General features: G+C 45.6%; 1 protein-coding gene across 3 annotated transcripts in view; it reads right to left on the bottom strand.

The window, feature by feature from the left end:
- Nucleotides 1-15,602, bottom strand: part of PARD3B (par-3 family cell polarity regulator beta) — a 2,582,324-nt gene that overhangs the window by 617,813 nt on the left and 1,948,909 nt on the right. For all 3 annotated transcript variants that reach the window (XM_069615556.1, XM_069615558.1, XM_069615557.1), the window contains exon 20: nt 12,738-13,034. In XM_069615556.1, coding sequence (XP_069471657.1) covers nt 12,738-13,034 — 297 coding nt within the window. The remainder of the gene's footprint in view (nt 1-12,737; nt 13,035-15,602) is intronic.

Raw genomic sequence — 15,602 nt, 5'->3', positions numbered from 1 at the left:
AGAAACAAAAACAACGATCTTACTAGGCTCAGTGACATTGAGAACGCTCAAGTGCATGGTAGAGAGGGAGAAGTGCATGGAAGGGGGAACAAAAGGTGGAAAAAACAAATAATAATAAATAAATTAATTAATAAAAAGTCAACAAACAGAGGGAGTGCAGCCAGCAAGTGGCAGTGCTGGGTTTAAGGCAGCAGGCTGGGTACGTCTGATAAGTGCAGGAAGAACAACACAAAGGGGTGGGGGCTGTATGGGTACAGATACAGACCCCAGTGCAAGGGGTGGCCCTGAGGCAGTGCGTGCCGGTGGCAAGAGGAGCAGGTACCTGGGCCCAGAGGAAAGAGGGTGGCCAGGTGCATGGTGCTGAGGGAGAGTAGAGTCAGCAGGGTAGAGGGGGGCAAAGGCAGAAGCAAAGAGGAAGGTCTTGAGGTGCTTCCGGAACCGGAGATGGTTCTCCTCAAGTTTTAGAGTGGCAGGGAGGCTGTTCCAGAGGGAGGCCCCAGCCGAAGACAGAAACCTACTCCCAGCTCGTTTCTTTGAGAAACGACTGACCCGGAGTGAGTTGGAGGTAGTGGGGCGGAGTGCCCGAGATGGGAGATATTTGCGTAGGGATAGTTGAGGGTATGTTGGACCCAGGCCCCAGAAAGCCTTCTGGACAATGCAGAGGGTTTTGAATTTAATCCTTGCATCCACAGGGAGCCAATGGAGAGATTTCAGAGCTGGGAGATACGATCCCAGGGCTTGATGCCAAGGACAAGTCTCGCAGTCCTGTTCTGGATAAGTTGCAAAGGGGCAGAGAGTAGAGGTAGGTAGATTAAGAAAGAGGCTGTTGGAATAGTCCAACTTAGACAGAACCAGAGCTTGGGAGACAGTGAGCTTCTGGGGGAATGAGAGGAAAGGAAGAGTACCTCTGAGGAGGTGCAGTAGGAAGTTTGACTTTTTTGATACATCAGCAATGTGGGCGGAGAAGGAGAGTGTGGAATCAAAGGTGACACCAAGGTTCTTGGCCTTGCAGGTAGGGATAGGAGGAGGGCCAAGGGAGGCCGGCCAGAGAGTGAGGGGAAAGGAATGTGATGGTGTTCCGATGAGGAGGATCTCAGTCTTGCTGGCATTCAGACAGAGATCGTTGGCTGCACACCAATCTTGAATAGCAGTTAGGCAATCAGTGATGAGAGAGGTGGAGGAGGTGGCCGAGGGCAGCCTGAAAATGAGCTGAGTGTCATCTGCATAGCACTGGAAGTTTGAGCAGAAAATGGCAATACAGCAGACGAGAGTTGATAGGTATTGGTTGAAAAGCCACGGCGAGAGGTTAGACCCCTGGGGAACACCACAGGTGGAGAGGAAGATATATGATAGGAAGGACCTAAGTTGGACCTAGGAGGGTCGATCTGAGAGGAAAGAGGTCAGCCAGGTCAGAGCCTGATCGGTGATGCCCAGGTTATCACGGAGACGGTTGAGCAGGATGGTATGGTTGACCGTGTTAAAGGCAGAGGAGAGATCGAGTAGGATGAGGACAGAGGGAATTGCTAGAGTCAAGGTTGGAAAGCAGAACTTCACAGATGTTCAGGAGAGCAGTTTCCATGCTTCTGCCGGATCTAAAGCCAGACTGATGGTCATGGAGACAGCCAACAGAGTCAGAAGGAAGGATTAGCTGAGAGATGGCCAGCTTTTCAAGGAGTTTGCCCAAGAAGGGAGTAATGGAAATTGGGCAATAGTTGGCCAGGCAAGAGGGATCAGCTGTGGGTTTCCTGAGGAGAGGATGCACAAGGCAGTGCTTAAGAGGGGAGGGGAAGGATCCTGAGGCAAAGGAGAGGTTGCAGAAATCGGCAAGGGCCGGAGGGAGGGTATCAATGTGGTCCTTGATAGTTTTAGAGGAACAGGGATGAACCTGTTTTGACAAGGCTTTCATAGATCGGACTTGTCTAGCGACCTCATCAGGGGAGAAAAGAGGAAAGGAAGAGATGGAGGGAGGGGGGGATGGCTGGAGGAGGGTCAGTGAGTACAGACGGAGAGGGTGAGGGTGAGGGGAGGGAGTGGAAGAGAGGGTGGACAAGATGTCCTGGGTTTTTGAGATAAAGTGAGAGGCCAGGGCATTGCAAAGAGCCTGAGAGGCAAGGGGAGGGGTAGAGACTGCAGCAGGGTTGGCCAGCTCCTTGCATATTTTAAAGAGTTTGGCCGAGATGTTAGATGCCGCAGAGACACGGGCTTGAGTATGGACTCTCTTCTTGGTACGGACAGAGAGACAGTATTGCCTTTGGAGTAGGCGGCAGGCCAGTTTGTCAGAGGATGAACAGGAATCCCTCCATTTTCTCTCAACCGCCCTACACTTACGTTTAAGTGTAGCTAGGTCAGAGTCATACCAGGAATTGCACTTGGCTTTGGACTTCAGGCGGATCCTCATGACAGGGGCAAGAACATCAAGAGTATCAGAAATAGAAGAATAGAGAAGAGACAGGGCTGTGTCAGGGTGTGAGTCAGCCAGAGGATGTGGGGGGGGGGAGTAGGTGGCAGCAAAAGCCTCGACTGACACACGTTTCATGGGTCGGATATCCAGGAAGGTAGGTGGCAGTGTTTGGATAGGCTTGGCTTGGGGGGGGAAGAGAGAGAGAGAGATAAGAGGAGAGGAGTTAGTGGTCACTCCAAGAGAGGGGAGTGGAGAGAGGAATAGAGAAGGGGAGGCTAGAGGAGATGAAGACCTCAAGTGTGTGCCCTGCAGAGTGCGTTGGGCCAGAGGGGAGGATAAAGCGGGAGAGGGAATCGCAGAGGTCGCGAAAGAGCAAAGTTGAGGGACAGGGAGAATCAAGGTGAATGTTGAGGTCACCAAGGAGGAGGAGTTAAGTGGTTGAGGCCAGAAGAGAAGAAGAGAGGTCAGCCCACTCCGAGAGAAAAGAGGTGATCTGACCAGGGGGCCGGTAGAGAGTAGCAACAGTAAGAGAGTGTCTGGGAGAGATTGAGAGCCTGCAGACGAGGCATTCAAAAGAGGAGTAGATATGAGTGGGAATGATAGTGGTAGGAATCCACTCTGGAAAGATCAAGGCTACACCCCCTCCGGGCCGAGTGAACCTGGGTGCGGCGAAGATCTTGTAGCCATCAGGGAGGAGAGTGTCAAAGCTTGTGGCAGAGCTGGCCGTTAACCATGTCTCTGTAAGAGCAAGGACATCAAGGTCAAGTTCTTCAAGGAGGTGGCAGATGTCAGAGGAGTGTTTGACAGCAGAGCGAGAGTTGAGAGTGGCAAGATGGAGAAGGTTGCCGGCCTTGAAGACCTTCCGGGGAGGGGTACAAATCAGAGGTACACCCTGCGGAGTTGTGGAGGTAGCCAGAAGAGGGGCAGAGGAGGGAAGAGTGGGCAAGGTAGCCAAGGAATGAGAGGAGGGGACAGCCAGAGAAGAAAGAAAGTTGATGAGGCGAGGGAACCACCTATCAAAGACGAGGAGATTGGCCTGGGGACCTTGGACCATGACAGTGCCATTTACGTAGACGTTAAGATGACTCTAGAGGAGTCGAAAGAAGCCATGAGGACTTCCCAGTGTGTGCCACCATTTATGGGACAGGAGGAGACAGGACAAAGCACAGAGATCATATGGGGGGGTCCATAGATCCGGCGATGGAACAACAAAGAGGATTTCGGTGAGGGTCTGTCTGGAAGAGCCACTGGTATAGGTATCAGCAATAGGGAGACCATGGTTAGAGGCCAAGATATCCTTTTTAAACAACTTCTTTCTGGACTTAGTGAGAAGGGATGTATAGTTGATAGAGAAGCAGTTGGAATAGAGTGGAGAAACAGACAGCACCATGAGTGTGAAGGGGGGAGGTAGAGGGAGGTCTAAGCAAGCACAGCGGTAAAGAACAGTCACTGGGCCAGCAGGATTATAATCAATGGTCAAAAATGAAATGCAAAAAACACCAAAGTTTGACTTTCAAGCAAATGCAAAAATACACCCAAGTTTGACTTTCAAGTTACATGCAAAATACACCCAAGTTTGACTTTCAAGCTAAATGCAGAAAACAACCAAGTTTTACTTTCAAGTTAAATGCAAAACTACACCCAAGATTGACTTTCAAGCTAAATGCAAAATACACCCACGTTTTACTTTTAAGATACATAAGGCCCTGCAGTTAAGGAGTCAAGTGGGAGTCAGATGGTAAGGGTGAGTGCACATATGATTACATTTTGAGAACATAACAAGGAGAGCTGAAAGAGTACCAGCAGAGGAGGTAGTACAAAGGAAGTCAGAAAGGAGGGACTAACCCATGCAGAATGTGTTAATAGAGTCATGGTAGTCCAATAGTCCAGGGGTAGCAGCCTCAAGGAGGGTTTGGCTGTGGCAGTACTTCCATGCAGCAGCCAGTGAAACAGAGAATTTGTTGTAAGAAGGGCAATGTTTATGTAATATAGTTTTAGATATAATGGACATGCTTTGCATTGTGGGGATGTTCATTCTTGTTAAATATAACCAGCTTTTCATCCAATCACAGGACTTTTAGAGAGGAGACTCTGTCATTGGGGAACAGTAACAAAAGAAATGATGGCTGAAAACAAGTCTATGGAATAATTAGAATACAGCCATTCTAGCCCATTCAGGGGACATCATGGCTTCGAAATGCACAATTAACGGCAGGCTATTTGGAAGTGATTCAGTTCTGTAACGCAGGATGTGTTGTGCTATTGTGGCAAAGGCAGCTACGGAGGAAGGCATTGCCCAGCTTCCAGCAGAGGACGATGCATGGTGTTGTATCTTAATTAGCATGCTATTCCAAGGGATTGTCTTTCGGAGAGCACGTTTTTGCAATTGCACAGTCCTTCAGCTAATTCAAACACACACCAAGGAGCTATGTAGGCCTACTTTCAACTGGAAAGAGTTTAAAGTGGATCAGCGAGCTATACCCGTACAGGGAAGGAATATCTATCCTTGTGATCGGCAGTATTATTCTGGCCAGAAAATAAACTGTACTCATACGTCAACACTTGAAGCATCCCAGTGGTCTTCAAATTGTGGGGCTGCCCCACCCCTTCTGCCAGAGGATCCCAAAGCTCTTCAAAAAAGAGTGTGGGGCCTCTTTTTTTTACAGAAAATACAACCAGATATGGCAATGGGGGGTCCCAGCAACAATATTTTCACTCGCGGTGGGCTCAGCATAACAATAGTGTGAATATCAAGTGCAGAAATGCTCTTAGGAATCAACAGGATTTGCAAATATTTAGACAATGCCTAAGGATATTTGCTGTTCCCTGCAAACGGAGAGAACAGAGAGAGAACGGGGAGACTTTAAAAAACAATTCAGGGAACTTTTTTAAAGGACGAATCACAATGGAAAATACCACCACCTTCTCCAACCGAGTCTACCGCTCCGTAAATACTATACAGTCCATGGGTTTGGCTAGTGATATGACTTGCCTTTATCCCCTAGGAGTGGGCACAAATCAATGCTGAGGCCGTGCAGGGTTTGGTGTTGATACATCGACAGTGGTTTTTTTACGATAGTGCAGAGTTTTTTTGCTGAAAAAACTCATTGAGGAGGGTAAGGGAATATAAGGGGCATGTGGGGTGGGGTATAAAGAGTATATTGAAGTGTAGGTGGGTTTGGGGGGAACCTCAGAGAAAAAGCACCAGGAGTTTTTCGGCAAAAGAAGGTCAGTAAAAAACTTATCGAAATACACACTGGCAATGTAGGAACATAGAATCGCTGTGCAGATGTATTATCCAGATAGACTTCCAGAGAGTAGGACATGTTTAGAAATGTTGGGCAAACTTAGTTCTTGTTAACTTGCGTTTCATTGAGCGGGGTCCAAATGGCCAGTGTTTCTGGCTAAGAGGAATAACAGGACGGCTCCGAAACTAGAGTGATTCCCAAACAATACGTCCAAAAAACTAAGGTTTGTCAAGATTGAGTCAGTGGTGCCTATCTGCTGGGTATTTCTTTTCGACAACCGGACGTAGGGAGCAGATACTGAATTCCAATACTACATAAGGGCACTTGACATTTTTCATTGCTCAAGCACAACCACAGTACTGACTCTTCACAATCTCAAAACAAGACACATCTTGAGAGGCAACAGTGCATTCATTGGCAACACAGATGGACTGGAGAGAAGGCAAGCAGACCCCGAAAGGATTTGCACTCTAGTGGACATTGTCAATTAGTCAATCAGAAAGAGAAATCACAGGTAAAACCACCAACTTACTGTGAGCAGTGAATTCTTTGGGAATACTCGCCACAATTTAAAGCCCACTGCCCCGATACACTGCAGAAGAAAGAAAAACTGGAAAAAGACTACAAGACACAAAATCCCACACAAAAAGGAAAAGATCATTAAAAAAATCAAGCAGAAGACTTGGAGTTGCAGTTTGTGTGTTTTTGTAGATGTGGTATTTGTGGAGTGTGTGTGCCTGCATGTGTATTAGTGGTGGAGGCGGTTTTATTGGGTCCGCACTTAGAAACCTCTGGGTGTTTAAGCGCGTTATAAATACGCAACTAAGAGAAAAACAATTACGCAACTACAAAAAACAAACAATTCCTGTAACAGCGCCTTGATGCCTGCGGGCTGTGTGAGCGCTTTAAAAATGTAAAATAAAAAAATTAAAAAATTGTGATTTAGTTCTAAGAAAAACTTTACACAAAGCATCTATGTACAACAACAAAGAACATGAATTCATAAAATACAATTGTTATACAAATCTTAAAACATACCGGTTAAAAGACTAATCACAAATACCCAAACCTTCAATATTCATAAATTGGAAGGGATTGCTCCCAAATTTATACTAATACACTTCCAAACTCTAAAAGGAGCAACATGCGGAGCTCCACAGTAGTGTTTAAACACTAAGTCCACACATTCTAACTTTTTATTGAACCATATGAGTGCACAAAATCCCCCAAATTGTTCATATATTCCTCACCTAACTTGGGACATTTTGTTAAAACATGTCCCAATCTACATATCGGGCAGCATCTCTTATCTCAAGGGATACAATACCAAGAAGCCACTGTACCAAGGAGAGGTAATTATTGATACGCAACAGCAGTAAAACACGCTGCAACTCTGCGAAAGGACAATTCAATATGTACTTTTGCGGTGACATATACCTATGTTGTAGAAACGAGGGTAGAGCCCTATTAACATCGGTGCTGGGTTTTGAGTAGTTCAAAATAGAGTTTCATATAGAGTCAAAGAATTGATGCTGTATAATAACGTTAACCATAAGGGTTATTTTAATGGAAATTCCAGCCAATGCGTGTTTTGACCCTCCTGGGTCTTTATCAAGGTTGTGAACAACATCATGTTTATTCACATATACATTAGCATAGTTACATCAACAACATAGTGAATCCCAGTAAGATGGTGCATGTACCCATAGTGAGGAGCACCATACATTACAAGTGTAAGAAAGGGTTAAGTTTTGCATGTGTCCCAACAAACTGTATGGACACATCATGAATTCATTAAGAAGCAATAGCAACAATGACAAATAATTTAACAAACACACATAATCACACTACACACAGACAACAAGCAACTAAGATGCTTGGAACACTCACAGGAAAAACAAACCATATGCATGTAATATGCATCCACTCAGACCACTTGCAATGCAATGCACACGCATGTTCACAATCCCCTTAGGCACGGATGAGGTGCTCAGAATGTGCATATGCACCTAAATTTTTAGGAAACATAGGAGGACAACACGTTACCATATGCTCCCAATGCACATATACACATGCAATATGCTCAGAACGTACAACAAACACAGTGAGCACTTACAAGACACACATAGCTACATTGTATACATTCAGCATGAGGACACGCACACGTAAAACACTCAGTACGTATGGAGTCACAATACACACAAACAAAAAGCCTGAACTGAACGGAAAGACGTGCGGGTCCAGACAAAATGTTCATAATATCCACACACCCACAAAGATGAGATTAGTGGAAAAACATGTTTAACACCTTTTAAGGCTACCACTTATAAAAGTCTGCAAACATTGTCAACATTAAGTCCCAAACACTTAGTCCAATACAACTATTTCCTTTGAACAAAGTGCAGCATCCACAAATATGTGCTTAGCTCACATGACAGCACTTAGGCTATACCCTCGCTTAAAGCATTAATCTAGAGCCAAAGTAGGTCTTGTGACGGAGAGCAGTGGTGCAAGTGTGGGTTCAACACATAATGTGATGGACTAATCCCAGCACTTTCAGCTGTGCTTCAAGCCACTCATTTCTGCTTTGCCCAATATCACACCCAGCGCGCCTGCGCGGTGCCGTAACTGTGAAGAGAACTTTTAACCTCCATATACACAGTTTAAAAAAGCAATAGACACGGCACTTGTAAAATTGAGCTCGCATGGCATATAATTCCTGGACTAAGCACATAAATATAACCCAAGCTTTCCAATTTCATAAAACGGCTATTAATACAGCAGTGCCACTTTAAACCTTTAAAACCACTGGTCTTGCTGCACACATAAACCCACCAGACTAATAACATTATAAAACAGACAGACATAGTAAATACTGCACTTTCAATGTTAGCTGTGCCCAAGAGAGAAAGAAGCATGCGTAACCAAGAGTTTTCCATTTACCACATTAGCAGGTTAGAAGTCTGGAACCACAAATGAACAAGGCAAATTGATCCCTTTTGCCGCCATTTGAAATGAGAAAAGGTAACTTTGTTTTGTGCACGTCCGAAAGTCACCCAATTCTGTGATTGTTGTCCCACGATTTTTGTCCCTCAGATGAAGCGTCAATATTTTTCCTGCCCCTGTTTGCAATGGGGCCAGATTTGCTGCTTGGAAGGCGACCGGGTTCCCTCTACTGCAGTGGTATTCAAACTGTGGGGAGCGGACCCCCAGAGGTCCAAAGGTGCATCCCTGGGGGCCCTGAGAGCTCAGCATGAAATGTAAAAAACAAAAATATTCTTTTTACATTTTCCAGAGTTGTAAATGGATATTCATTCCTTTAGTCACAGACTGGGCCTCATTACAGCTATGGCGGTACGATAACAACGGTGCCGGTAAGCTACCGGCACTGTTGCTACCGTACCACCATAGTACGAGTTGTGCTTGCGGGTGCCTGACAGCCTGCCAGGTCTGACCTGGCAGGCTGTGCGCCACCCGCAAGCACAGCTCGTCGGATACACCGGCACCGTTGTTAACGGTGCCGGTGCATCCAAGCTAAGCTCCCCATTCCCATTTGGGCTCAATGGGAATGGGGATCTACCAGCAACCGCGAAAGGGCAATTACCAAGTCTGCCTAACTCCGGTTTTACCAGCACAGCTACCGCCAGGGTTGTAATGAGGCCCACTGTTTCAATAGTACCCAAGGGGGTGCTTTGTGTTAAAAGATAAGTAAATTGTGATATATTCAGCAACAATGGTCAAAATTACTAACTGCATAGTGAAATAACTCATCAAACCGACCCATATTGGCCAAAATGGTGGCCCATTTTGACTGGCCCACACTAGCATTTCTATCGAAAAAAGGGAACATGGAGTCAAAGTCTACCCTTGTCAGTGACGCTAAGGTGGTTTGTCTTAAAAGGTGCAGTGGAGCTTTGGATACCGTATATCAGTATGCTCTTCCAGTTAAGTTCTACAATTTATTAGTTCACAACCGATAAAAGAATATTTAAAATAATGACAAATGCCGTCCTGGGCACAAAGAGGTATTGTATATAGACCACACTACTTTGTACATATTTCAGTGGGTTAGTACAATTCAAGTGACTGTGATTTTATGTATTGCTAATAGTAAGGCAGTACACAAGCATGGTCGACACACAAACAATTGAGGTGTTTCTGGTGCGGTGGATAGGTGGAGACGACCAGCGGTTGGAGTGGTCCTGACAGGCTGGTAATGGCACCGCACTGTCGTCAGGACTGAGGGAAATTGGAGCACAAAGGTGCCGTAAGGAGAATGACGTGCGCCTGTAATTGGTAAAAACTTAGGATGGGGTGTTAGATCTGGGGTTCATTGAAAAAGGCAAAGTAAAATTGCACAAAAGGGGTCACTGCAGAAAGAACAGCCTACCTAAGGTAGTTCAAGTGTCATGACTGTTTGTTGTTGAAGGTGCCGGCGGTTGAGTGCCTGGCGTGTTGATTGTAGTCCGCAAAGTGGATAGGCGATCTCTGTGGTTGCTGAAGAGATTCAAAAGAATTTTGTGGTTCAAGGGAACTGGCACATTGAATGTGATATAGAGAAAGGGGGTAAAACAAGGGACAGTATTACCTTGCAGGATCGATCTTGAGTTCAAGTAAAAAAAGTGGCGGGAGCCGGTGTTTAATGGCTACGTCTAGTGACTCTGGGAGTCCTGTTGAAAAGGGACAAAGATTTATGTAATACAGAGTAAGTATAGCTAGCTACAGAGGTAAGCGTGACTTAGTAATGCCCGAGTGGAGGCAGACATACATGCAGAGAAAGGGGCCATGCCCAGTCTTATGACAATACTCGAGGTATGAAATATGTTGATTTCTAAATTTGCTAGTTCACAAGGTTTGAGTGATCGCCCGTGATATTTGCATGGGATATAGGTGAATGCTGAATTTGTATGGGTTTAGAGCATGCAGCTGGTGTTGAAAATTGCTGATCGCGCTTATGGCTCGATAGTACACGTAAAGTAATTTGACCGTGAGGGGCCATGTTGTAACTTAGTGCAATAGCTGTGGTCCCGGTAGCCAAATAAGGACAAACAAATGCGCGGAGAACAGGGAGTCCTAGTGAGGAAATATGTTGGGAGCACAGTGGCCGGGAACCATGGTATAGTGGTGGGAGCAGAGTGGGGAGAGCCCAGGGTGTATGATGGGGTGGGGAGAGACCATGGACAGGGTAGGAGTGGGATGAGGGAGCCCAGCAACTGTGATGGGAGCTGGTGACGGTGCGCAATACATACTGTCCATTTGGCATTTCTGGGGGGTCCCGGCCTGCTCAAATTTTGCTCATGAAGCCCCGGCCAAAAAAGTTTGAAGACCACTGCTCTACTGCCACCTAGGGCGGACATCTACGCTCTTGCAATGGAGCTGCATTAAATATCAGCGCACTGCCCCCTTTCAATGTGCAACCATGCGTGCCCAGCAAAAACAAATAACAATACACAGTAAAAGTGGAACCGGTCACCCACGTGCACATGAGACATTGCACCACTGGAATAAAATTACACAGAAATGCAATTTATCACTACAATTTTTGGTGCATTTTATGTAAATCAGTCAGTCTTGGTTACCAAAAAAAAGAGTTTGTTCAATAGTATAGCTAAAGAAAAGTGCAGATGTCAGATGCAGAAACGATTACACCTCTATGCCAAGCCCACCGGTGTACTGAAGTACAAGGCTTACAACATCATTCCTTTTGCTGGCCCTACAATCCCAATTCTTCCCTACCTCATAATTAGGGCTCCCACTTTTCCGTTTCAACTGATTTGTACACATAAATACAGATAGAAATCACACTGATTCCTTTTAATATTGATTTGTAAAACAATGGTAATGGATGAGCCGTGATTAGCTCTTTAGCTCGGCAGAAAGGCCAATGGCTGTGCAAAGTATCAGAATGAAAACTTTTTAAAAAAGTGATTTATTTCCCTTTGAAATTGTTTAATGGGTTGCTTTTTTAGATGTTTTAAGATAAAATGGATCTTGATCTGAAGGGCAGGAAACCACCTCTATGATCTTCACATTACAGGCATCAAAGCAATACATTTTAATTAGTAGAAATGTTGAAACGAGTTTAAATCGTTTAACGCGAATAAAACTGTTTAAGTACAGATAAAATGAATACAAAATAAATATAGACTTTATTGTTGAAAACATAGATACCATAAATCTGGAGCCCTATTCGCAACACTGTCAACGTGGGCACTGTTGCTCTGTGCCCTGACAAATTATCTCTGAAGGCAAAGCCAAGAACTGCTGTAAAAACTGGCACTTGTGTGCCGCCGTGCCATGTCCAATTGTCGATGTGGGCAAGGTTAAGAACTGCTGTATGACCTGGCATTATTTCTCAGTGCCCTGACAAATTGTTCCTGAACACAGGGCTACGGACTGCTGTCTGGACTGGCACTCTTGTGCAGTGCCCTGTCAAACTGTCCCTGATGGCAAGTTTCCGAACTGCTGCAGGGCCTGGCAAATTGCCCCTAAAGGCAGGGCTAAAAATTGGCTAGAGCAAATGTGAACATTATTTTGTGTATATAGTAGCTACCCTACCCTTGCTGTTTTACAGTCTCCATCACTTATGTAACCCGCCATTTTCTTTTTATCCCGCAGGACTCCATCTTGGTCTGGCCCATGGCTCTTTTTGCATCTAGTGAAATACAAGAATTCTACAACTCTTTACCCACACCTGTCGCTTCAAAATCACCTCCACTGAGGATCCCAGAATATCTCCTTGTCTCGTGATATCTGACTGGGTTTGGAGACCTACTGCGGCATCATTCAATGGAGTCCTGTCAAGAGAGGAGTGGGAAGCTGCTTCAAGGAGAAGTACAGGCAAAGGGAGCTTGAAGGAATGGGTGCCCGCCTTCCACACACCTAGTCTAACAGTGCACCATGTATGCGTTGCTGTTAAGCAAACCTAATTCTTGTGCCATACACGTTTTGGCACATGGTTTCTGTTCAATGTCCAAAGTACAAGACAGTAACAATCACTGGCTACTACACATTTGTCAACATTTGTTGGAATTGTGTGCACCAACATCAGGCGTTGCAATCAAGACTATCAAACACACAGGCATTACCTGTCGCTCTGAACCTGTGCATGGTGTGGCTTGCTGATCTTGGCGTACATGCCCTCCATGTGCTCCCTCTCTGCTGGGGTCATCTGCACCTCCCGGAGGTACCCCAGGGTGCCAGGCGGAGAGGAGGGCCGGTAGACGTTTGGCGGCGGAGGCGCTTCCCGGAAATGGTTTACTCTGGCGTAGTTGGGGTCCATGTCGTCGTCGTCCATGTCAGGGATCGGCCCAGCGGGGACGCTGAAAGGATCCGCCAGGCCCCTTGCCTGCTTTTCCCGAAGCTCCTGGTGTTTTGCCACAATCCTAGGATTAACCAACACAAGAATTAAAAATGCAGTGCTGCGCAATGACTCAGGCGCATTTATGTATGTTTCTCCATAAGATTGTTTAAAAAGTAAGATGCAAGGAGCGCCCCATGGCGCATCTTCATAAAATTTCATCTATCATATAGAGTAGAGCTGTGCAACGTGCCTCTCTCTAGGTGTTTCAGACTACGACTCCCATAATCCCTTGGTATGTAAAACATTGTTTTTTTTATTTTTTAAAGCATGCTCGTAAAAAATATACACTATTTGATTCGGCAATGTAGGATGCAAAAAAAGATCACTATCAATGGAGGTAAATCGGATTTTCATTAGAGTGTATTGACTTGCAAAAGGGGATGGACTAAGAACAGATTCATTCTGGGCCACCAGTGAGAAGAAGGGAAAACATTTTATGTCGAAGTAAACTGCATTACAATGTAAAATAACTCCTCAGTGGGGTGATCCCAGTCAATAATCTGTAAGACAATGATGCCAGAGCATTCAAATCAGCGTGGTTGTCAAGAGGGCTGTACTAAAAACATTATTTGTAAACACCACAGGGATTAAAAGTGCATTTCAAAATAACATGAGTAGCCACACACAACCATCAGGGCTTCACAGGGGTTACTTGGGCTGTTCTCATACAGTGAGACGGGTTCCTGGATGAGCAGAATCAGGGAAGCCGCATCAAGGATCAACATATGCATGCCCTGAACCCATCGGTGGAGTGGCTTATAGGGAACTCTTGAGATTTCCCATTAGGCCTCTGCACCCTGGACCTCTTTTGTGCAGTATTTACACATTTTGCTATAGGAAAGAATGAGGCTTGCTGAAAATGTGTAATATGAGGCCACTTTGAAAATTCTCAGTCCACCCCTGCCTGGACCATAGTGCATGTCAGGGTACAGAAGAAGGTTTTAAATACACATTCCATGGACAGGAGTTAGTAACTTGTTGCCTCCAGACGTAAGTGGTACCCAAAAGATGTTGCGAGAGTTGTATGCACCTGGGCAGGGGGCAGTCACAAGGCAGCCCAGTGAACACTTACTGGAAGCTTCAAGACATTGCAAGACACCAAGATCAATTGGGAAAACCCAAGGTATAACAATGCAACTCCAAACATTAATCTCTTTGCCAGTGGAAAAACCTTGACCTGATGTGCCAGAGTCATCTGCAGTTAAGAGGAAGAAGAGCTCCAAGGAGTCCCAAGGTCCCATAGGACGGGAAGAACACCAAAGAGATAAAAACGGCTTGTTGCATGGATTTGTATATTTAAAGTGCGCAAATCCGAAGGAGCCAAGCAGGGACTGCATCTGGGCGCAGATGGAAACATCACTTCAAGAGACATATAGAACAGTGATGCAATGAGGTGTGCTTTCAGCTTTTTCCAGAAAACGGTTAGTGAGACGGAATTATGTAAGTCGGGGTAAAGCAAGTTGCAGAGCCATGGACCCATGGAGGAGAAACGTCTGTCGCCCCATAAGGTCAACCTACAAGGAGGAACTAACAACAGGCCTTGCCCCCAGGAGCTAAGGGGCCGGGTGGGGCAATATTGCCTGATTTGAGCAGTCTGGTAGCCTGGGGCAAGGCTTTGGATGCACTTAAACACTAGGCAAGCACAGGACCTTACGCAGTATCCTCTGATATACCGGGAGCCAATGAAGGCTCTGGTGATAGTGGGAGGTGGAGGACTTACTAGGTAGAGAGAAAATCACTGACTGCCGAATTCTGAGCAACCTGTAATCGCTGCAATTGATATTTAGGGATGCCCAGCAGTAAGGCGTTACAGTAATCGAGCCTCAAATTAGTGAGTGCATTGACTACTGTGGGACGATCATCAATTGCAAATAAAGGCAGCAAAGGCTTTCCAATTTTCAGTTGGAAAAAGTATTGCTTTGACAATTTGGATCAGATTGTCAAATGCATCCCCAGTTCTTGATTTTCAATAAGAATTTAACTGGGGCGCCAACGAGAGCTCGGCATAGGACATATTGCACATTAGTACCCGGCGAGGTATAATGAGCTTCAGAAAATCAAGCTCATTGGCCCTCGCCCGAGCCTTACCAGAACGACAAGACTCGAAATCGCTGCCTCAGCTTCAGGTTTCTTCACCACTGGCCATCATTGAAAGGGAGAAGGAACTACTTGTAGTCCCTTCTCCCAATGGCTGGAGGCCATTTTTTTTCTCGACTCGAGAAAAAGTGCAATTAATACCCTGGTACAACTTGGTATACCCTGGTACTAATGGGAATATGACTATCGGAGGGGGGTATTACCGGTCGGGTAATGCCACTGGGGCTCGTTAAAGCCCTCACTTCGCTCTGACTTCTAACTATGGACCCGGGGGCATTACATGACTGGTAATTTCCCCCCCCCCCCACTCCTTGGGTCATATTGCCTAATGATTGGCTTAATTCTTCCTAGAACCGAAGATAATAACTTCAGTTTTGTAGGGTGAAATTGAAGTTTATTTTCGAGCATCCACATTCTTATGTGATTGGCGCAGTCTAAGACACGAGTAATAGCTTCAGCTAGTTGGTTAAGCCGGACATGGATATGAGTGTCA

This window comes from Ambystoma mexicanum, chromosome 9 (assembly GCF_040938575.1).
Source record: "Ambystoma mexicanum isolate Mex_15411 chromosome 9, UKY_AmexF1_1, whole genome shotgun sequence".
In the NCBI taxonomy this organism is placed as follows: Eukaryota; Metazoa; Chordata; class Amphibia; order Caudata; family Ambystomatidae; genus Ambystoma; species Ambystoma mexicanum.
The sequence above is the reverse complement of the archived record's forward strand: the minus strand, read 5'-3'. Positions and strand labels throughout refer to the sequence as shown.